The sequence below is a fragment of the Triticum aestivum genome, chromosome 4B (genome assembly GCF_018294505.1).
Source record: "Triticum aestivum cultivar Chinese Spring chromosome 4B, IWGSC CS RefSeq v2.1, whole genome shotgun sequence".
Lineage (NCBI taxonomy): Eukaryota > Viridiplantae > Streptophyta > Magnoliopsida > Poales > Poaceae > Triticum > Triticum aestivum.
In genome coordinates, this window is record NC_057804.1 from 588177195 (window position 1) to 588199806 (window position 22612).

The 22612-nt window shown below is 44.0% G+C and overlaps 2 protein-coding genes across 3 annotated transcripts; one reads left to right on the plus strand and one right to left on the minus strand.

Moving 5' to 3' along the window:
• Nucleotides 1–274: 274 nt before the first annotated feature.
• Nucleotides 275–5147, plus strand: LOC123093429 (uncharacterized). Its single transcript, XM_044515402.1, has 4 exons — nt 275–501; nt 798–2511; nt 3068–4152; nt 4238–5147. Exons 1-4 carry the CDS (start codon nt 362–364, stop codon nt 5124–5126), a joined length of 3828 nt encoding a protein of 1275 aa, XP_044371337.1. The 5' UTR covers nt 275–361; the 3' UTR covers nt 5127–5147.
• A 682-nt stretch (nt 5148–5829) lies between these two features.
• Nucleotides 5830–20889, minus strand: LOC780636 (MADS-box transcription factor 47). Of its 2 annotated transcripts, none has more exons than XM_044515403.1 (9): nt 20703–20889; nt 20360–20582; nt 15625–15706; nt 15495–15553; nt 6821–6920; nt 6700–6741; nt 6537–6578; nt 6302–6450; nt 5830–6210 (listed from the first exon to the last, which is right to left on the minus strand). In XM_044515403.1, the coding sequence occupies exons 2-9, from the start codon at nt 20545–20547 to the stop codon at nt 6186–6188; spliced, it is 687 nt and encodes a 228-aa protein (XP_044371338.1). In that variant the 5' UTR covers nt 20548–20582; nt 20703–20889; the 3' UTR covers nt 5830–6185. The 2 variants fall into 2 exon arrangements, with proteins under 2 accessions (XP_044371338.1, XP_044371339.1); XM_044515404.1 differs by having other exon boundaries at nt 6302–6444; nt 20703–20888.
• Nucleotides 20890–22612: the final 1723 nt, after the last annotated feature.

Below are 22612 nucleotides of genomic sequence, written 5' to 3' on the forward strand. Positions count from 1 at the left end.
ACCACAAAATGTGGTTTCCCCTTCGGAACTACTATCCAGACGATAAACAACAGCCGAACATCGGACGATGCTTGATCTAGCCGTTGGCCTCCACTTTCTCCAACGCATGCATGGCTGGATCAGTGCAATCGTGCACAAATCGGCTGCACAACATCGTGTGTATAGCAACACTCTTCCCCTTCCTCTTGGGGGAAACACATGAATGGGTTTTCTTCACCGGGACCAACCAACACCTCCCCCCATTTTTATTTTGTTTCCCTCCCACTTCTTTTTATTTCCTGTCCGCCTCCGTCCCTGTCCATCTCCCCCTCCCTCCCCTCCTTTTTATTTCCTTTTTCTTTTCATTTTCCCGTCGATTCCTATGGTCACCACAACACTAAAGTCTCGCCCGCCGCATGCCCTCTCCGCCATGACCACCCGCCGCCGCCGCCGCCGCTGCTCTTCGCCAGCGGCTCCATCCATTCCCCTCGCCCTCCTGCGCTCCGCTTCCTCCCCTGCTCGGTAAGTTCCCCGTTAACTCCGCTGCTCCGCCCTCCTTGCTTTCTTGCCTCCAGCCATCTCGCAGCGACCAAGAAACTGCTGTTCGCCTCTTGCTCGCCGGCGCTCTGGAGTTCTAGAGTGATCCTTGCTTATGCTGCCGAAGATACCAAGTTTTTTTGGGGTTCTCGTGACTATTTTCTTGGGGTTTCTGTTTGGGGGATGCTTTGGTGTTCGGTAGCGCTCTGCCTTTTTGACGAACAACCGCGGCGAGCCGGCGAGTTCTTGACCTCTTTTGTGGTGTTTTCGGCTTCTTGCAGGGTTTCCTTGGCTGCTCTGTGCTGTGTGTTCTTGGCCTTCGCGCTGTCCGTCTCGGCGGCGGCGGCGGAGGCCGATTCCGCGGAGGAGAGCCATGAGGACGGTGGCTGCCTCGGCTTCCGGGATGTGTGCGCAGACGGGGCTTCCTTCTGCTTCTCGTCCTCGGAGGTCCAGACGCTGCTCGCCAGCGATGACGTCATCAAGGAGCCTGATTTGGGGGTTTCAAGGGACTGGGAGCCATCCCGGTCAATGTGCTTCCCGATGTCCGGGGGAGGCATGGTAACTTGCTCCTCTGCCGATGCGATCGTCGCAGGGGCGCGCGATGCGTTGGGGAGAGAGGGCAAGGATGTTGCGAGGTATGATGCGGGGTCGTGCCAGGCGCCGCTTGTGCCTGACAATTGGATGCAGGCATCGCATGGGGTGCCACTGGAACTGGATGGCGCGACCTCAGATGTCAGCCCGAATGCCCTCTACAGTTCTTCCTCCATGAATGTGGAGATAAGTCCACCAGTCTTGGATTGGGGCAGGAGTAACCTGTATGCAGCCTCTGTGGCCTCCCTGACTGTGGTGAATTTGAACAATGACAGTGCCTTGCGTGTCTATGAGCCATTCAGCACTGATCCACAGTTCTATGTGTATGGTTATGAGGATCTGGTTCTGCAGCCCGGCGAAAATGCGTCGGTCACCTTCATGTTCCTGCCAAAGTTGTTGGGCTCTTCGTCAGCACATTTGGTTTTGCAGACCAATTTTGGTGGGTTCATCATACAAGCTAAGGGCATGGCTGTCGGGTCGCCTTACCAGATACTTCCATTGACCAGGATGGATGTTGTAATAGGTGGACACCTGGAGAAGAATTTGTCCATATACAACCCTTTTGATGATTCTCTCTATGTTGAGGAAGTGGCCGTTTGGATGTCTGCATCTGAAAGCACAAAACAATCTTCTCATGTTGTTTGTCAGTTAGGCCCTTTAGATGAGGCAGTGGAGTTAACTTCTTTGAGTAGCAACTGGCATACAGCAAGCAGTACTGAATTTGGATGGCCAGTGATCCATATTAGGCCTAGTGAGCAATGGGAGGTACTTCCTTCAGAAAGCAGCACTGTCATAGAGTTGAAATTGCAACCTATTTCAGAAGGCAAGGTGTTTGGTGCTATCTACATGAAACTGCGCAATCACACAACTGATAAGGTGGACATTGTTGTTATACCTATTGAACTAGAGGTACACACGCGCACCTACTATGATTCCACAAACTTGGTTTCTGTCACGTTTGAGCGAATATCATCTTGTGCTGGAAATGGGTCAATATATTCCCTTTCTTTACGGAATGATGCAACAGAGTTACTGAAGGTTGTGAGTGTAACTGGGGATAACAGGGATGGCCCGATGATCTTTCAGTTGAAGTACTTGAATGGCTTGATACTCTTCCCTGACACCGTAACAGATATAGCTTTGATAAGATATACTGCTTCAGTTCCAAAGGGTATTTCATTTGACAACTGCAATATAGTGGTCGAAACAAACAGTTCCCTTGGTAGTTCAATTGTGATACCCTGCCAAGATATAATGCGTGCACCTATTTCTTATACAACCAACACTGTTGTTGCTGAATCTGATGAGCCATTTGCTGAATCACATTCTGAAGAGACCTCCGCTAACTCAAGGACAGGATCTTTGGGCAGCATCAAAGAAACAGAAGGCCTGCATAACATGAAGGTAATATAAAACCTTGTGCTGTTTTCAGTTGGTCTTAAGTGTTGTTCTCCTAGCTGCACTAGGAGCTATTTTGAAGCATTCAATGCTTACAACATAATATATGCTATGAATAATGATATCACTTTGTCATGCGTTACCCTGTTCATTAATTTCATCAGCCAAGCATATCATTTTCTCTTTAAACCGGTAAAGTTAATCTCATGCAGGCTGTAAATTCATATTGGCATGTTACCTTACTGCTTTAATGTTTTCTGTAACATGCCATTATCGCATTAAAGAAAGTTTATAAGGCTCTTATTGTGGTTGTCATTAGTCTCAACCATCTGTTTGGAAGAATAAGCGGGGGAATAGAGAAAAGCAGGCGTGTTATGCAGTCTTGCTCTCGTTATATATTTTATGATAGTTGAGTATTGATCCAGTATTCGACTGTCATAGATATCAATAGTTGGTAACTCTTTGCAAACTGCTAAATTTGTATCAAGTATTTTCCACTTGTATGCATTTAAATATTTTTGCTTTGTAATATTCTCATACATTTTTGTAATATAATTTGCAGCCAACAATCAGGGGCGCAATCAGAGCTGATGACATGGTACTTAGGAATTGGAGATCTCATGGAACAATGACTGGGATTTCTGTTCTCACAAATCATGAGCTGGTGTTTCCTGTCGTCCAAATTGGATCACAGTTTTCTGAATGGATAACCGTCCATAACCCAAGCCAGCAACATGTGTCCATGCAGTTGGTACTGAACTCTGAGGAAATCATTGGCCAGTGCAGAACTGTAAACGACGAATGTGAACACACTTTCTCAAGCAGATCTCCAGAAATTGACTCGACAGAGACTAGATTTGGTTTCTCATTAGGTAGCAAAGCAATTACTGAGACCTATCTTGGTCCTTTGACAAGCGCTGTACTTGGTCCCATTGTTTTCCGTCCTTCAAATCGGTGCATGTGGTCAAGCATGGCTTTGATTAGAAACAATCTGTCAGGCTTGGAATGGTTACCTCTTCGAGCACCTGGTGGCTGGCAATCTATTGCCCTTTTAGAGGGACCTGAGGCTGTTTGGAAGCTAGAATTTAACCTTGGGTCTAATCTTGACGACAACTCAACACTGTCCAAATCCGAGATCCCCAGCCCTTCATGCAGTCAGCAGTTGTCCAAGGAGATACATGTTAAAAATAGTGGTGACCTTCCTCTTCGAGTCACAAGGGTAAAAGTTTCTGGAGTTGATTGTGGTTTGGATGGATTTACGGTGAACAACTGCAAGGGATTTAGCTTAGCACCAAGTGAATCAATAAGAATGCTCATTTCTTTTAAAGCTGACTTCTCTTCAGTTAAGGTTCAGCGAGACCTTGAGCTAGCTATGACTACTGGCATCTTCGTAATCCCTATGACTGCAAATGTTCCTGTCTGTATGCTTAAACAGTGCAAAAGGTCTTACTTCAGATCAATCCACTGGAAAGCATTGATGCTCTTTTTTGGAACTGTGTTCTTGTTTGTTGTGGTGATTGTTCGTGGTGCTCCGTATTCTTTGTCAGTGAACTCTCAAGACTACTATGCCAAGATTGCTGACAGGAAAGATACCATCAGTAAGACTGTTAAGCCCTCTTTTCCTCAGGGTAGTAACAAAACTTCCAGGTAATAATTTGATCAATATCGTCCTTTTATCACATTTTCCCAATGTCAGATGATTTATGTTTGACCAATTATGCATTGTTGACAGGCCGATAAGGGAACACAGAAAAGCTGAAGAAACTCTTCCTGAGAAATTCCCTCCTAGTACTCTTGATAGCCCCCGAAAGAAAGATGACAAGAGCAATCCAGACAAACAACCGAATACTTCAGTTATATCTGCGTCCCCAGCTAATCCTGTGGAAGACAAGGTATCAACCGAAGCTACAGAAACTAGCGGGAACCTTACTATTAGAGTTGCTCGAGACAAAGGGAGGCGAAGGAAGCGAAAAGTTGGTGGTGCAGGACTGGCAGCAAAATTTGAGGTTTCTAGCAGCCACAGTGGGAATTCAACACCATCTTCACCGTTGTCACCGAGTTTAACCCCTAAGCAGGGCTGGTCCTTTTCTGGAGCATCATCTGAACCGAAGCACAAAAACAAACTCGAGAGTAGACTTGATGTCGAAGCAAGGGCACCATTAACTGCGAATAACAAAGTGAAGAATGGCTGGTCCCAAACTGCCAAGCAGCAGCCACCTGCACCTCCAGCGACATCTGTAAACCCATTGGCTTCATCCACTGCACTGACCACAGCATGGCGCTCACCATTGTTGGCCGCATCTTCCCCAATTGCCCCGCATGCTCGTGCTCCCGGCTCCAACCTGATGAAAGATAAGGCTGTGAAGAGAGATGAGGGTGTCACTGCACTGAAGAAAGAGTTCACTTATGACATATGGGGTGATCATTTCTCTGGACATCTGCTGGGGAAAGCAAGGGAGGTCGCACCGGGCAAGGTGTTTACTGCTTCTGAAGGGTCCTCCTACAGTTTCTTTGCAAGAGAGCCTCAGGCCCTCATGATGAAGCAGCCATCTGCGCCACCTGACTTTCGTGGCCGCAGATCGCTGCCGTCTGATGTAGCTTCTGGTTATGCAATAAATTAAGAAGTTGAAAGTTGAACCATTTGGACTCTCGCGTCTCTCCTCTGCATCTTGCTTTCCTGGGCTCTGCCTTTCCACTAACTGCACTAACATTCTGGGGCTTAGAGGCTTAATTAATCTAATTAGGGCAATATAAAATGGAGAGCAGACAAAAAATGATCCATTTCTCACCGCAAACAATATTTCTTAATTGCAAGCTAATGAAAATTAATCTGAACGAAAATCTACAACCCATAAACTTCTTAAAGTTCAGCTGCCCAATCTTCATTTACTATGTTTGTCTGGGTATATTATGCAAGATCTAGCTGCAGTTTTGCTTGGTCTCAAATGCAATTCAGAGAACCAGGAACCATTCCAGTGCTACTGAACAAACTTGATCTGCCACTCTTAACATTCTGATCTAAAGCTAATAAAGCTAGTTGATGTCTGATCTAAAGTTGAAGATACTAAAGCTGATATCTCACTTTACTGCCGTCGAAAAGACATTAGGTACTGGACATATATGCCTTTCTAAAGCAGGAGAGGTGACTGATGCTAATTAATCCTGTTTAACAAGTGCAAAGGACATGCATTTTTTCTTGCAATCTCCACTTCTAATCATTTTCTATTTGTTCCCACTACTCACTACTCAGTAGCAGGAAGGTTCTTCCTCCCAGAAAGGATGACGGACAGGTTGCTTCTTGAAGACTCGAAAAACAAAGTTTGCTTCTTCAAGAACATCATAACAAACTTTTTTTTTCTTATGTTCAAATCAATATGCCACTGTGCCAGTGGTTGATTTACTTGCAGGGGTTGAAGCAACTCAGAGTTCTGATGGACACTCAGGGGTCTACTAAAACCTTACAGCACAGGACAAGGACGGGAAAAACCAGTAGCAGGTAATATCAAAAGAACCTGTTCTCTTATTGTGCCACACTATACTATATATAACAGAAGCCAGTCTTCTTTTAGATTACACACATCATCCAGCGCACTCAAACTGTTTATTGGATGCAGCGCGCGGTTCGATTCAGGAGCTTGTCGTGACCAAGCATCACTTTGCTTCGGATAATTTCCAGCCAATCACTTCGAGTTGTAGAGTGGTAATCTGCAGCACACATAACTCATATCATGAATGCAATTTTCTTTCAGATTGGACTTGGCTTATGGTACAGATGGTGCTTGTGGCAATAACTCACCCGAGCCTGAGAGAGGTATCGGAGCTGTCCTCGGTGTCGAGGGGAGGGCGCGGATACGACGTGTTCGTGACGGACTCAGATGACTGTCCTTCCTCATACACCGCCGGTGAATCAGCGGCGACTTGCATCTCCATCTTGGACGCCTGCAGCTTCAGACCATCGCTCCATCAGAAACGGAATGTGCAGAAATGGAAACAACACGCAGGAGGGGGGGATAATATTTGCAGGGACTCACTTGCTCCTTTAGCCTTGCGTTTTCCTCTATCAGTTGCACCCTCTGTTCAACGACACGATCGGCATGTTAAGCAAAACAAACATTGAATCTCGAGAGTTTCAGCTACAATTTTCTCCAAAGTTCCCACACAAATGTTCGGGTCATGGAGGCACAAAGCTCTTACCTTTCTTTCTAGCTCGCTGATCTGGTCCATGATCTTTTGGCTCTGCAATACGGACATCATCGTCAGAAAACCAAGACCATCGCTAGATAGGTTGATATTGTCACGCACGCTGCACGTGTACCTTGGTTTTCAGAACGGAGCCGAGCCCGGACTCGAGGCTCTTCTCTAGGGCCTGAAGCTGCTGGACGTTCAAGCTCTGGAGCTCCTCTCCTCTCATCTGCCTGCAGGAATGAGATGGCACATGTCAAACGACTACAAAGCTGAACTAGTTGAGGATGCATAAGTCTTCACGTAAAGTTTCTTTAGTGAATTATATTTTTTATACTGGAGTAGAAATCCATCAAAGGAGACTCATATTGGACCATATCGGTCTGCCTTTTTTCTTTGTATATGAAGATTCAAGAATTTTTGGAAGTTCAAAATCTTTGCGGTTTAAATTCTAAAAGTTGAAATTTTTCGAATCTTCATTTTGGAAGTCATATTTTGAAAGGTTGAATTGAATGTTTCTGAAATTTGGAAATCCTGGAAGTTCGGTCCACATTATTTTGAAAGTTTACACATATACTCCCTCCGTCCCATTATGGGACGGAGGGAGTATTTTTTAAATTTGCCAAAAAAGAAAACTTTCCCAAAAGGGAAGTGTGGATTAGGCGTGACTTTCCAAAATTGGGAAGTTTGTCATGTCCGATTTTTCCTGCATAGGGTTGCTAAACTTTGCATTACCGATTTACGACCACTAAGATGGTTTAAGTGACAACTACGCTTTTCCTTCTTTGCGTAACATGGCGTACGGTTGACTGGTTTGACCAAGTCTTGTCATGTCGATGCAAGCATACACACCAGGAAACAAGATTCATGATTCCGCCATCTCCGTCCATTAGAGCGGAGAAGGCAAGGGGAATCAATAGACTCAACGATCGGGGGTTGAAGGGTTTTGTCTGTGTGTGTGTGGGGGGGGGGGGGGGGGGGAGGACATTGTACATCGTGAGCCAACAATGAGAGGGAGGACAATGGCATACAAGAGGTAGGTATCCTCTTCATGGCGGTTGGATTAGAAGGGAGGGGGGTTGCGGTAGGTGGAGGGGTTGGTGGTGCTATTTTGGGGGAGGAGTTGGCACTTGGGCAACACAGTTATATTCTCACTCTTGTTCTTTTCATCTTATTGTGTTCCAATGCCATATTAGCGTGCCCAAACCCCGATCAAAGCGGTCAACCTTATGCCACATTGGGAAAATTGGTTTGGCTGTATTTGAGTGGCTTCATTTTGAAGATTGACTTCTAGAAGGCCTACGAAAAATTCAAATGGCCTTCCTACATAGACCCTAACAATTAAGGACTTGTCCAAAAAATTGTGTGCATGGGTAAATAACTTTGTGTGCATGGGTTAATAACTTTGTGTGTGGAGGTCGTGTAGCCATATAAGTCATGGTGATACTGGTCAGTACTTCAGACAGAAGGGCTATTTGATGAGGGGATCCCCTATTCCAAATGTTATGTAAGATCATGGCTTGAACCTCGAAAAGCATGCAAGGCAGATGGTCAAGGTGCCACCACTAGTGGAAGGTGGACTTCTCATCATACAATACATTGATGGTACAATTCTCTTTATGGAACATACTCTTCAAGAATAAAAAAATCCCAAGCTTGTGTTTTGTGCTTTCGAGCAAACTTCCGGTTGTTAAATTCAATTTCCATAATAGTTGGTTGTTCTGCTTCGGGGAAGCCCAAGATTGCACATCTTAGTACAACGAACTTTTTAGACACGAGCGTGGTTAGTCTCCCATCTAGTATTTGGGAATCCCGATTCATTACCAGAAATTCTCAAATACAGACTTGAGACATGTGGAGGAATGAATTTTACCTCGACTCAACGGTTGGAAAAAAGTTTTTGTCATCCGGGAACGGCTCACCATTAGCAACATGGTACTTTACATGATGCCATTCTTACAAATTCTAAAAGGGATGTAGCATATATTGGACTATTTTCGGTCGGGTTTTCCTTGCAGAGTGATAATGAAAAAAAAAAGACATTTCTTGGACAAACATCGTGGTGGTTTAGGAATCCAAGATCTTGAAGCGAAAAATCAATGTTTCTTAGTATATGGCTCTTCAAGCTTCTTACGAGGATGGTGCATGGCAAGATCTTTTGAGGAAAAAAGTACGTTGCTCAAAAGCAATCTCCTTAGTTCAATGGACACTAAGAGACTCTTATTTTTAGGCTTGGCCTGATGAAATTCTAGTGTTACTACTTATGGTTTGGTGCATTTAACATGAAAGATGGTCAAATAGTTATATTCTAGGAGGATAAGCGGTTGGAAAATGCACCACTAAGTGGTTAGACAATCCACCACTCTGAGACCAGTACCCAACATAGTTGCAATTTGTGCATACAAATGTGACATAATTAAACAAGTTTTGAATTTCTTATTGCCTAACATAGCTTTTAGGAGGTACTTGCTTGGCCCTAGATTTTGTGACGTGGAATACACATTTGGGTAGGTGGTGGATCTCTAATTTCACAAGGCCACACCGAGTTCTACTATAATTTGCACCAAAGTAGACAGTTCCACTACTATGAAAAACATACATTAGAAGTGGCCAAGGCCCCAACATTTAGGTCATTTGGACTTCAAGGTTGCTAATCATTATATCAAAGATGTTGTCAATGTTGGTCAAAAATAAAAAGATGTTGTCATTCTCAAATTCAAGAGCCCATTCTCTGTTTTCCATGTTCAAGGCCCCAACTTGAATCAAGGCACCCTCACCAACACTAGTAGAAAAAGCCCCATTCGTGCCGGTTCGTGAGGGCTTTTAGTCCCGGTTCTGGAACCGGGACTAAAGGCACCACCCTTTAGTCCCGGTTCTTATACGAACCGGGACTAAAGCCCCTCCACGTGGCCGTTGTCTGGAGCTCCACCTTTAGTCCCGGTTGGTAACACCAACCGGGACTAAAGGTATTTTTACGATTTGCTTAACCTCCGTGTTCTATTCTCCCTCGTTCCCAAGTCTGGACTTACTGTTTTCCTGACAATAGTAAGATGTCAATCCTATTGACCCTCAGGAGTTTAGCTTGAGCATGAAGTCACATGTTTCACTGTTTGGATTTGAAACTATTATTTAAAAAACAATAATTATTTACTAACACTAATATTTCTTGAATAATAAGTTTGACCATAGTTTGACTATAGTTTGAGCACAGTTTGACCAGATTTGACCAAAATTCAAAAAAACTAAAATAATTATTAATATTCTTGAATAATTATTTAGTAACACTAATATTTCTTGAATAATAAGTTTGACCATAGTTTGACTATAGTTTGAGCACACACTAGATTTGACCAGATTTGACCAAAATTCAAAAAAACTAAAATAATTATTAATATTCTTGAATAATTATTTAGTAACACTAATACTTCTTGAATAAGTAGTTTGACCATAGTTTGATCAGATTTAACCAAAATAAAAAAAAGGAAATTTGCGCATAACTTTTTTCCTTTTAGAATTTGAGGATTCTAAAAAAAATCGTGCTGATTTTTTTGATATATTATGCGGGTTTTTTCGACATCGTATGCAAAAGATATGGCCGTTTTACATTTTCATAACACTTTTTTGCAAAACATGTCCAAATTTAAGTTTTTTAATTTTCCTAACTAGTAGATGTAGTAACATAACTACATCTCGAAGGATTTTAATTTTTGAAGTTTTTATCATTTTCTTTTGGTTTTTACAAAACTGAAAAGTCGATCCACAAGGGGGGGGGGGTAGAGTTTGAGGATGGGCCCTTTAGTCCTGATTTGAGACACGAACCGGGACTAAAGAGCATCGCACCCTTTCGTCCCGGTTTGTGTCTCAAACCGAGACTAAAGGTCTAACCTTCAGTCCCGGTTTGTGTCGGGAACACCACCCTTTAGTCCAGTCCCGGTTCGTGTCTCAAATCGGGACTAAAGGGCTCATTTGAACCGGGACTAATGCCTTTAGTCCCGGTTTGAGACACGAATCGGGACTAATGCCCCCATGGGTCCCGGTTCGTGACTGAACCGGGACTAATGGGCTTATCTGGCCCAAACGTATGCCCTGTTTTCTACTAGTGCAAGATTTCAAAGCTCAGGTCTCGTGTTTCAAAGTGTATAGCCTAACGCTGACTGAGATCATGCCTCCTCCTTCTAACAAAGAAGGTGCTGATTTTGCCCCTGAAGGAGGTGCTGGAGCCGGTGGTGCTGCAACCGCTGGAGATGGTGAAGGTCCTGGAGACGGTGGTGGCATTGTTGCTGCTTGAACCCTAGGACTATGTTTAAGTGTTGGAATTTGTGTGATGTTTAAGACTATGCTTAACTTTGTTTTGTGTCTCATGGGATTTGTTTCATGTTTTAAGTAGTACTATATGTGAACTCATGTGATATTTCATGGAATAGTATGCTAAGTGTTAAATAGTAATTTTATCTGAACTCGGTACCAAGTCTGGGTACAAAATGAAACAAATTAAACATCCCTAAAGATAAAAATGGAGGCGGGTCTTAAGGGGAAACCGCCTCCATGGCTGAGAGCATTAGAAGCGGCTAGTCATTGGAAACCGCTCATGGTACTCCATGCATTCGAGGCGGTTTCCAGCGGAAGGAGTATTAGCAACATAGGCTTTGAGGCAGTACAAGGAACTGCAGGCAGCCCATGTAACGAAACCGCCTCCAAAGCCCGTTTTGTAGTGGTATTCTCAGTCAACTAAATGTACCAGCTCTGGTCCATTGTGATGCACCAGTCAATAGTAAAGAATGTGGAACTTAATGTTCCTCTAGAACTTAAACTATTTCTTTGGTACCTTCGCAAATGAATGACTTGAACGCAACCTCAAGAAACACAATTGTCAAAAAAGTAGGCAATGTTATTTCTATCACCAAGATGAAAGAATAAAACACCTTCACTTTCAATGCCACATTGCTCGAGTAGACATGCTAAAATGGAAAATCTTCTTTCTAAACCTTCCAACTGGCATTCAAAGCTAGAAGGGTATGATGGTACTCTGCCTTGTACTAGGGAAGAAGAAATGACTTAAGACCACAACTCACTGATCTTATTGTCTATGCCTTGTAAAGGTGGAGATAGATCATATATAGATTCCATGTTTCTCTACAATTCTGAACAAGATTTGTAAGGGGGCCCAATTGTAGAAAGGTTAATTATTCTTATTGGATGTATGTCATTCAGGTGGCACCTAAATTGTATCCATCTCGCAATATCACTTTTTTTTGTAATTGGTTATGAGCTACTAGAATCACCTACTTTGTCGGGTGACCAAGACACTCGGCGAAGGCCCAAAAAAAACTTGGCAACGCATTTTATCGTGAACAACTCTCGACAAAAGGCATACATCGTACACCCCTCAGGCAAATAGAACTTTTTCGAGAACTGTCTATCTGACACTCGACATAAACTTTGCCGAGAACCAAAGGCAGATTGTCGATTAAATAAAGTGACTTGATAGCTTCAAGATGCAGACGGCGGTTGCCATGTGGCAAATCTTTGCCGTGAGTGTTGTTAGACTATTAAGTCACGTACCGTGACATATCTTCTAATCCCCTAAACTGAGGAGAATCGTTATTATTGTGATCTTCTTATGATTAGGATTGTAATATTTGTCTATATATTAACATGCAATGGAAAATCCCAAGTGTGAAAAATCTTGCTAAACGCTTTCATGGTATCAGAGCGAAACAATTCATAAAAAATATGTGAAATCATCAAGAATGACTAGAAAATATTTATTTCTAGAGGCACTCAAAATAGGTGAAGTCCAAAGATCACAATGAACTAACTCTACTCTCTCGCCGCCATGCACTATCTTCATATTCGCTTTGCCCCCCATACACATCCCAACAAAATGGTATAGCTAACCGCATTATTCGCATAGTCAATGACATCGTGCGCTCTATCTTATTTCAGGCTAGCTTACCACCACGTTTTTGAGTCGAAGAACTCCACACCGCCACTCACATCTGATACCGTCTTCCCACAAAAACCATCAGCTCCCCATCTCCCTACTTTTCCCTACACACCACCCATCCAAATTACTCATTGCTTCGCATCTTCGCATGCCTTTTCTATCCTAACACCGCTTCTACTATGCCACATAAACTGTCGCCGCGTTCGAGTGCCTGTGTCTTTCTCGGCTATTCATCTCACCATAAGGGGTATCGGTGCATGGATCTCACCACCCACCACATCATCATTTCTCGTCATGTTATTATGAGATGACTTTTCCCTTTGCCCCCCCCACAACCTCCCATCGCTAACACATATGATTTCCTCGACAACGACGACACCTTGCTCGTTATCGCCCCCTCTTCCCAGGTGACCGCACATGCACCTCCATCGCCACGCCCCACCCTTGCTGTGCAATAATAACGATTCTCCTCAATTTAGGGGATTAGGTGATATGTCACGATACATGACATATTAGTCTAACGAGTGTAACACTCACTCTCGACAAAATCCAACGAGTAGGAGGCTCCCACGTTGACATTTGTCTGACAGCCGACCGCCCGCCATATGCCGAGTTCTACCTTTTGCCGAGAGGTGCTCTTAGCAAAGTCAACACATAGGAGGCCACCACGTGTCCACCTGGAGCTAAGCTGTTGGCAGACATACCCCAGACGTCATGGAGCCGTCAAGCGCAAGCGGACATGCCACATGTCACCATATTGCCGTGACCTTACTGTTTTGTTCTCGGCATATTTAACATCTGCCGAGTCTTTTTTCCATTCGCCGAGCTACCTTTAGCGGTGTCTCGGCAACGACATTTCTTTGCCGTGTTTTGCACTTTGCTGAGCAGGGCACTCGGCATAGAACACCTTGCAGAGGGCCTGCTCGATGTATAAGTTTTTCCAGTAGTGATGTGACATTGGGGCAAAGCTTAGCTCTTGCATCTTGGTCTACACGGCGACGATGTGGTGGTCACTTTGGCTATGTAGTAATGATATTGTGTCGACAAAAGGAAAAAACCCTCTCCTCTATAAGTTAGAGGATCTACAACCGGACCTCTCAAAGCCGCCTCATACGTCCGGGCGGGCTGCTCGGTCACGTTTTTTCGACCCACACAGATGCCTCAAACGAGCCTCAAATTCCCGGACTGACCGGCACCCCCATATCTAGCCCAAATATGGGGCAGATATGGGGTGGCTCGGGCACACCCGGGCGTGTCCCGGCCCACCACCGACCCCACGGATGTCCTCAAAAGACCCCATCGGCCTCGTCGGTCCGAAACCCTAGCTCACTCATTCTCCTCTCTCGCTCCATCCTCTCCTCTCCCCTCACCGATTCCGATCGAATCCGGCGCAATGTCCAGCTCCAACAACCGTTCCAACAACGAGGTGGATCCGGAGTATGAGCTTGCCCTCCGCATCGCCTTTGAGCGGTCCAAGGTGGAGACCAGGGGCAGCTCCGGGTCTGCAGCATCGCCGCAGCCGCCGCTGGCCCCTCCTGGCCCATGGTCAGCTTCGACAGGCGGCCAACACAATTGGTGCCTCACCTACGCCGTCCCCTCGCCCCGCTGGCTGCTGCTTCCCCACGCTGTACCCTCGCCCCGCCGGTTGCTGCTCCCCCTCATGGGTAGCGGTGGGTTCTTGTGCCCGCCCCGCCCGCACGGATGCGCACGTCGAAGTCGGAGGCGCATGGCCCGCCGTGAGAGGCGGCAGGAAAGGGAGAGGGAGGCTATGGAGAGCTTTGTCCAACACCGACGTGGGTTACCGGCGGAGCCCGATGAGGACCAACGACTCCTCGCATGGGTCTACCGTCGGTCGCTTACGACGGCGGAGACGGACGCTCGGCGGCTCCGTCGGAAGAACGCCAAGGCTCTACGGCTTGCCATCGAGCAGTCTGAGCAGAAGGCGTTGGAGAAGGCGAAGGAGGCGGCTCGGCTGGCCAAGCTCATGCGCCAGCAGGACCGAGCCGTCCAGCGCCTCAAGGGCCTCGTCATCGTCGACTCCTCCTTCGACGACGACCACGACTCCTCATCCGATGAATCGGATGATCCTCCACCAGCCACTGATGGGTACAACTACGTCGGCGACCATAAGGGAAAAGGGTCGGCCCGGAAGTGGTGAAGTTGATTTTAATTTCAAGTTTTAGATGAAATATAAAGTTGTCCGTCGTTTATGCGAACTTTGGTGGATCTTTTGGTGAAATATTGTGCAATTTCTATATCCAGAGCTGATCTACGTACTTTGATCGACGTTACATGATATAATATGGATATAGGGGTTCGGATATGAGAGACACGGATGTGGACGACGCAATTTAAGAAGTGCCCGATCACTGTCCACGGACGCGTCCACGGGTGTTTGAGGGCCCGGATTTGCAAAGTCCGGCTGTAGATGCTCTTATCTGCCAATATAAGCAATTATTGCTCCATTCGTGCAATGTCTACTCATGGACTGGAGCAATGTGATTTACTTATGCGCTACGTGTGCATACAAAGCAAAGGCTAAGGATATCCGCAAAAAAAAAAAAAGCAAAGGCCAAGGAAACCTTTACCTAACATGGATAGCAGTATGGTTTATGGATCAATCCTCCATCACGTTAGGCGGATTTTTGTCTAATCTTTCTATTACTGTGTTGCTTCTTGGGCTGTGCACATCCTACCTATGTAGTCTGGGCGTGAATTATTTGCGCTTGTATTGCCTTATGCAACGTTTTGAGACAACGAAAGCTCCCTGTCTAAAATACGGTCCCAGCTTAGTGAATGTAGATATATTTTATTCAATTTATCACTAATGTTTTATGAAAGAAAAAGGGTATAAACTTACTGGAGCCAGAGGCTTGCTTCTGCAAGCTCGTCCCTTAGTCTTGCACAATTGCTGTCCTCCTACCATATAACAGAAATTAAATGAATACATGTATGCATATGTAAATCTATCTGGATGTATTTGAGCTTACATGCAAATCCAGCTGAGATGGCTCGTCTGCTTTCTTAAGTATCTTGGAATGAGAGTTATACCGATCAATAATCTGGTTCATGCTTCAGTAGAATAGAAAAATCAAATTAATCAGAGTGTAAAATGTAAAGGCTGGTTTTCTGCCCAACTTCTCTTTTGTGAAGATGCTACTACCAGAAATTTAGAGAATCCACAAAAGCAAGCATAATATTCAACCTGATCTAGTATTGTCTCAACTCTCAACTCTCATTTCTCTCCTTTTGTACTATCCGACCAATATTATTCTTTGATGTATTCTTAATATAGATGTTTCTAAATTTGATGTGATGGCAATATGATGATGAAAAATCTAGTAGGAACATTAGTAGAATCTCTTTCTGGTCGCATATCAAACATTCTAAAACGACTTGGAAAATAAAAGAAAAACATGGAACATCAGATACGTTTTTCACAAAAAGAACAGAGAACTGAAAGAGAGATCTAATTGCTCTCATTTCTTGTAGACAGTTAGAAGTGTTTTTTTCAAAGTAATACACAGATTTTTCAAGTGGGCCGTGAAGGAGAGAGAACATGGGTTGCACAAATAATCCATTTCAATTCGAAATTACCCATAGCCTTCTGTTTATCAATGTCATACTGTCGTTCTGTTAACTTTCATGTTAGTTCAAACGTTCTGCATGCATTTGACAAATGTATGAAATTGTTTTAAGTAAATAATGATAATGCCACTAATGCCCTTGATACAGGTGACTTGAAAGTTGAAATACGTCGCTAGTGATATAGATAATAATCACTAGGAGAGGTCAATGCGTTGGGCACGTGCACAACCACATGGAAACTTGGTGGCACTACGACAACAGAGTTGTAACTACCTGTGCATTGGGTCTTTGGGGATAGAGACGTTTGGTTCCTGGGTGTTTTCTATGAAAAATAAATAAATAGTAATAGAAAAGTAAAATATTCTGAAAAGTTTTTCAAATAAAGTTGTCCTTCTATTGTGCCCGTGAAAAAAAGTTGCAAAGGAAGAACCCCCAATCTGTTTGTTTTGCCCTGAAGTCAGGGGGGGGGGGGGGGTGTGTTCTTTCATGAAAATTTTAATGCTGGTGCAAAAATGTCAAGTTTATTCCAAAACAATTTTGGACTTTTTTGTTTTTTCCCTGTATATACACCCAAGAACCAAAGGACATTTCCCGGGTCTTTGGACCCTTTTTGACAGAGTGCTTTTATTAACTTAGAATGTAGCATCAAACGGATACAACCAGATTGAGCGACACCCGGCCTTTGCATGACACCAATGCTACAGTTGAGACAGTTGGAGTGAAATGAAACCAAAAAAACATGCTACAATATTCAGTATACCGAACTCAAGGGTTAGTGCATGTCGTTTTCGAGATGAACATTTTCTAGGATAAATTTTCTTCAGTATATTCACATAATGCTAATCACATTATCCATTCAACCGAGGATTTACTTTCTCTTTACATATCCTGTATAGTATAACTAAATAGGTGATCTTATTTTCCAATACATGCAATACCGCCACATCATCATCATCATCACCATCAATTTTTATTTTTTATTCTCTTCAGCAACAAATCATTCTACCAAGGCTAGCTAGAAGGTCACAAGACACTGGAAGCCACCCTCCATTTACTTCTAGGTTTGCTACCGTTCACATATGACGAGAATGTGAAGGATATGTGAAGGACCGGTTATTATTCTCATATATTCTATTTTATTCTCAGCAAATTTATTGCTTTAAATTCTCATAGCAGTGCGACAAATGTTATCTAGTTATTAAGGTCGATTTTTTTCTACAAAATAAAGAGCCAGAGCTCCTATGCGTTGCTTAAAATACCTCGTAAAAATATGTCAGCATATACTTTAAGACAAATCTAATAATGACATCTTAACAAAAATATCTGTGTAACTTTTTAAGGCCGGGTATCTTGTCCAAACTCATCTTAACAACAGAATACAAAATATAGTGGAGATTGGCTGTGTTCTTCATTAGATATTCGGGCGGATATAGCAAAGTGTTTTTTTTTTGTGTGTGGGGAAAGGTGATATCTCGATTAATTCAAAACAGGAACGTTACATACAATCTACATCACTTCTCTTTATTAGATGGTCGGGCGTGTACATATAGCTAGTGAAACATCTGCTTCTGAGATGCTTCTCAAATGAACGTTATATACACTGTAGTTTTCTATGCTTACATCAAACTGAAAAAGGTCCTATGAGATGGTTAATTATTGCTACCTCTGTTCCCAAATATAGGAAAATTTTGCAGTTTAAATTGAACCGACAAAACGTTTTATATCTAGGAACATAGGCAGTATTAAAGTTTGTCTATTAAATATCATTGCATCAACATTAGCCTAATGTGAAAAGATGGAAAAACTTTGGACTGATACTGGGATGAATTCCGATGCGCAATGCTGCCTTCTGACCACAGTACGGAATCTGTCCAGGCGTCATATATTTGATTGGACCGGTCAATCTTTTTAACCATTTTTGTCCAAGAGTCCTGGCCATTAATTCTACACGAATACACATGTAGCTTTAAACAAGCCATGCATGCATGCGTCCTGACAAATCATGTCATGCACAGACCAACTCGAGTCAGTGATATAGAGTACAGAACTACGTGCCACGAAAAGACAAGAAAAAACATACAAACACCTCATGAGCATTTATTTGTAGAATATACACCCAAGAAAACCATTCACTTTTATGTCATGCACAAGCATTTTCCCTGGAACTAACACTAATACTCCCTTCATTTTTAAATGGAAGACCACAAACTCAAATTATAGGTAAATTTAATGTCTGTTTTGTAAACCAGCTTTTTTATTGGGATCATTAATACGACTAAATGCATATAGGAAAACTAAGTGAATGAAATAGTTGACTGTCATTATGACTGCATGCATGCAAGTATTAACAGGTCACTATATGAGAAAATATCATTAATTTTGGCTCAATTACTGTTGATGGCTTTGTATAAATGCAGAAAGTATATTTCATCATGGCCTTGTATAAGCAAAAAATGAAGGGAGTATTATTCTTTCCGAAAAAAAACAATGATACTATTCTATTAAGTTGGAACGATTGTAACTTTAGCTATTGAATAAATTTTGCTGAAACACCACATTTGTTTCCAACATGTTCATCATGCCGCAGCACATCTCTGACCAGTCATAAGTCATAACTACTCTTACTTTACCATACGCGCGCATCTCTGACCAGCCATCAGTCATGAGCAATAATGATTTTGCAGAAAGGTCAGACTACTACGCATTTTGCTTCTATTCATTTTATGCATGGGATTAATTTACAACACAACTTATAGCCTTCATGCTATGCAAGTATGCATATTTAAGGAGACGTGCATTAGTTAACAGTATTTCCCATATACTCCATTTAAACTTACCAATTTGATCTTGTCACAAACGCATGTTTTCAACCTCTTCCACAATAAATTTTTTTAGCATTTGTAGGCCCAAAATTACATACCATAATCATCAAACTGCTCTACCTTGTCAAACGTTGTATTAATTCAGCATTTGTAATATCTCAAATTACATATCCTAGCTCTTATTGTTCCCTTTTACTACATAAATTATTATTGAATAATTGTGACTGGAACAAGGCCAGCGATCTTCAGTTACCAACGTGTACTTATATGTTCCTGTCAATTCAAATAAAAAAGTCCGCTTAGTTTGGACATAAAGTCCTAGTTAAACTACACATTGATCTTTTAAAAAATGGTATTGGGTGTTTTGAAAGGGCATCTGTAAATTTTCCTTCAAAATTATTATTTTATTTATTTTGTTAGATACTATGTTGTCCAAAATGACAGCTTTTAAAACTGTGAAAGAGTCGTACGTGCTAATAAGCTGTATAGTACATGTGGCCCGAGTTTGGAGTAGTTCTTATCTACTCCCTCCGTTCCAAAATAGCTGACTCAATTTTATACTAAAGTTAGTACAAAGTTGAGGCATCTATTTTGGAACGAAGGGAGTAGGAAAGATATGAAGTGGACATTAAATATTTTTTATCTGAACATATATTAATCCTAGAACAACAGCAAGCATAACGAAAAAAAGGTAGAAAAAGTGACTTGTTGGTCCAAATACAATGCATAATAAAAAGTTGAGCATGAACAAACATTGCGTTAGTTAATTTTACTGGTTAGGTGCACTACCAAAAGAAAGTCCTCCCTCTGTGATCTCTCCCACATGTCATAATAGAAGAACAGTGGCGAAACTTATATATTATAAACACCAAATCAAAGAAAATATTTTATTAAGCATTAGAGAATCTACACATGCTTTGACTGCTTTGACTCTACGAGTCATTGTTATAGGCACTGAGAAAAAGAGTCGAACATGCGAAAAGAAGCTCGAAATAAGTATATGTTGTACCAAAACACGGGTGATCTAACTAATTTGTAACACGAAAATTGAATTAGTAGCCCAGCACATCAAATATCAATCCGTGTACAAAAACTGTTATAGATAGTAAAAACCGATCTCAAAAAGTAGCGAAGAACCAAAACTTGGGACAAATGATTCCTCAAAAGAAAAGAAAGAAAATCTCAGGACTAATAAATGTATGTAATCGGTTAAGACACCAGATAAAACAATAAGCGAGTCAGATTGGAAGTGCATCCAAAAGCTAGCTGATCGATGAGAGATCAATTGATAGCTACGCACACATGAAGTGTGTACCTGGAGCTGGCGAACTGGAAGAGCTTGCCGGTGGCGGAGAAGACGGCGAGGCCGACCTCGGCGTCGCATAGGATGGAGAGCTCCCCGGCCTTCTTGAAGAGGCCCCTCCGGCGCTTCGAGAAGGTGACCTGCCTCGCCGCCAGATTCTCGATCCTCCGTATCGCAATCCTCTCCCTCTTCCCCGCCATCCTCTCCCCCCTTGTTCCCCTCCCCACAGTCGCTGCTGCAGCAACAGAAAGAACCGAGGTAGGATGGAGGAAGAAGAAGCTAGCCAGCTAGGTAGAGGGAAACCCTAGCTAGCCAAGCCGAAGGCGAGAGAAACTCGGGAGGCGGAGAAGCTTACAGGTGTTGCAATAGATCTGCGGCGGGCGGCGTCGGTCGGGGGGTGGGAGGAGCTCCCTTTTTCCTCTTTGCGCAAAGGACTACGGGCGGGGGCGAGCAACTTGGCTACTACTTATGGAAGAAATGCAGAGACAGAGCACCCCCGTACAGGAGCCGGGAGTAGTACTAGGACTAGGAGCGCAGCTGAGCTGAGCTAGCTAGCTGTCACTGGCGGCCGTGGTAGGGTAGCACACAGCCGTAGGGGGAGCAGTGGCTACTTTTCCGTGGCAAGGCTCGTGGGGGTGTCACAGGAATGGAGCCAGGTGTCTGCCACGAGCTGGTCAGGAAGTGACCGGCCCCCACCCCACACGCCATTGGTCCGCGGGTCACGTCGTCAGGTCAGGTCCGGTCCTCTCTCCCTCCCTCGATCCTCGCCTTTGCTCGCTCCTTGGCTTCCCCGGCGGTGCCCTCGCCTTGAATGAAAGGCCATTCCACTGTTCTTTCCGACTCCGAGCATGATACTTATCCTTCCGGCGGCTTTGCTTGCTTGCTTTTTTAACCCTCGGCCGGGGATACTGTTTTTGGGGTGTTTTGCTTTGTGGGGAGGAAGGGAACAGGAGTGTAGGGCGGTCCGGCGGGGGGACGGGTGGTGCCAACAACTGTTGGGGAGGACGACGATAGGCTGGACTGGAGTGTGGTGCCTGCAACGGTACAACGACGTACCTGCGCCTACCACCTGTCGAGGGGGCCGGGGGCCGCAGGAGGGTACTGGTGCCGTGTTTTCGCATGAGCCATGAGGACGCCTTGCGTTGCTTTTCGCCGGGTTGCTCATACGTCCACAACACAAAGTACAGCGATGGATAGCAACTTTGGATGTCTGCGTGTGTAAAACAGCATCTTAATTGACGATGTAAAAGCTGGTTTTAGGAGAAAGAAGGTTTTAGGCACAGATTTTTTTTTGCTATTGTTGTAACAGATGCCCTAAAAATTCAGCTCGCGTGCTCTCATAAGAGCATCTCTAACAGCCGCGCTTCGCGCCACACGCTAAAAACTAGTATGCAGCGCGCGCTTCGGCTGGTTTAGCGTGGCCGCCAGCGCTGGCTCCAAGAGCCGCGTTATAATGCAGCGCGCGCTCGCCGCTCCAGCAGCGCGCAAAAAATGCAGCGCGCGCGACTCGCCGGGCATTGCATATATGACATTTTGGACACAAAATGAGTTTGAAACATTCAAAATGCAATGAACATGACATATAAAATTTCACACAAACAAGTTGATGAATAAAAGTTCATGCCCACAAGTTAAAAATCATGCCCACAAGTTCATCTAACCAAGTTCAAATTACAAACCAAGTTCAAGACACAAATGAAAGTTACATCAATCCTCTTCCTCGTCTTCGTCCTCATCTTCCGAAGATGATTCTTCCACCTCCGAAGACGAATCTTCCTCCCTCTCCTCATCACGCACCGCATCATGTGAAGCTCCGACGGTATTGGCAAGATCTTCAACGACATCTTCATGGGAATGTGTGTGAGGAGGCACATCGAAAGACATTCCGCCCATGGCGGCCGGAGGTGCACCCATGCCTCCCATGAGAGAAGCAAACTCATGCCTCCCATGGCGGCCATAGCGTCTGGGGTGCTCCAAAGCCTCCCATGCCTCCCATGGCGGCCGGAGGTGCACCCATGCCTCCCATGGCACCTAAACCGCTCATGGTACCTCCAAAGCCACCCATTCCACCCATGGCGTCAAGGCCACCGCCACCCGTGGCGCCGAGGCCACCGTCACCCATGCCGCCAAGGCCACCGCCACCCGTTGCACGAATCATGGCTTTTTTTTTTGCATCAACACTTCTTCACGGGCAAGATTGACATATTCCTTTTGCGCTTCATTGAGGTTGGATGTGTCCAAGAAGAACAAGTGCTTCTCCCATTC

Coding starts and splice junctions, on each gene's coding strand:
- LOC123093429 (XM_044515402.1), top strand. CDS start 362: ATGGTCACCACAACACTAAAGTCTCGCCCGCCGCATGCCCTCTCCGCC. Junction 502..797: donor TCCGCTTCCTCCCCTGCTCG/GTAAGTTCCCCG, acceptor GGCTTCTTGCAG/GGTTTCCTTGGCTGCTCTGT. Junction 2,512..3,067: donor AAGGCCTGCATAACATGAAG/GTAATATAAAAC, acceptor TATAATTTGCAG/CCAACAATCAGGGGCGCAAT.
- LOC780636 (XM_044515403.1), bottom strand. CDS start 20,547: ATGGCGGGGAAGAGGGAGAGGATTGCGATACGGAGGATCGAGAATCTG. Junction 6,742..6,820: donor GCTCCGTTCTGAAAACCAAG/GTACACGTGCAG, acceptor TCCGTATTGCAG/AGCCAAAAGATCATGGACCA. Junction 6,451..6,536: donor ACGCAAGGCTAAAGGAGCAA/GTGAGTCCCTGC, acceptor GATGGTCTGAAG/CTGCAGGCGTCCAAGATGGA.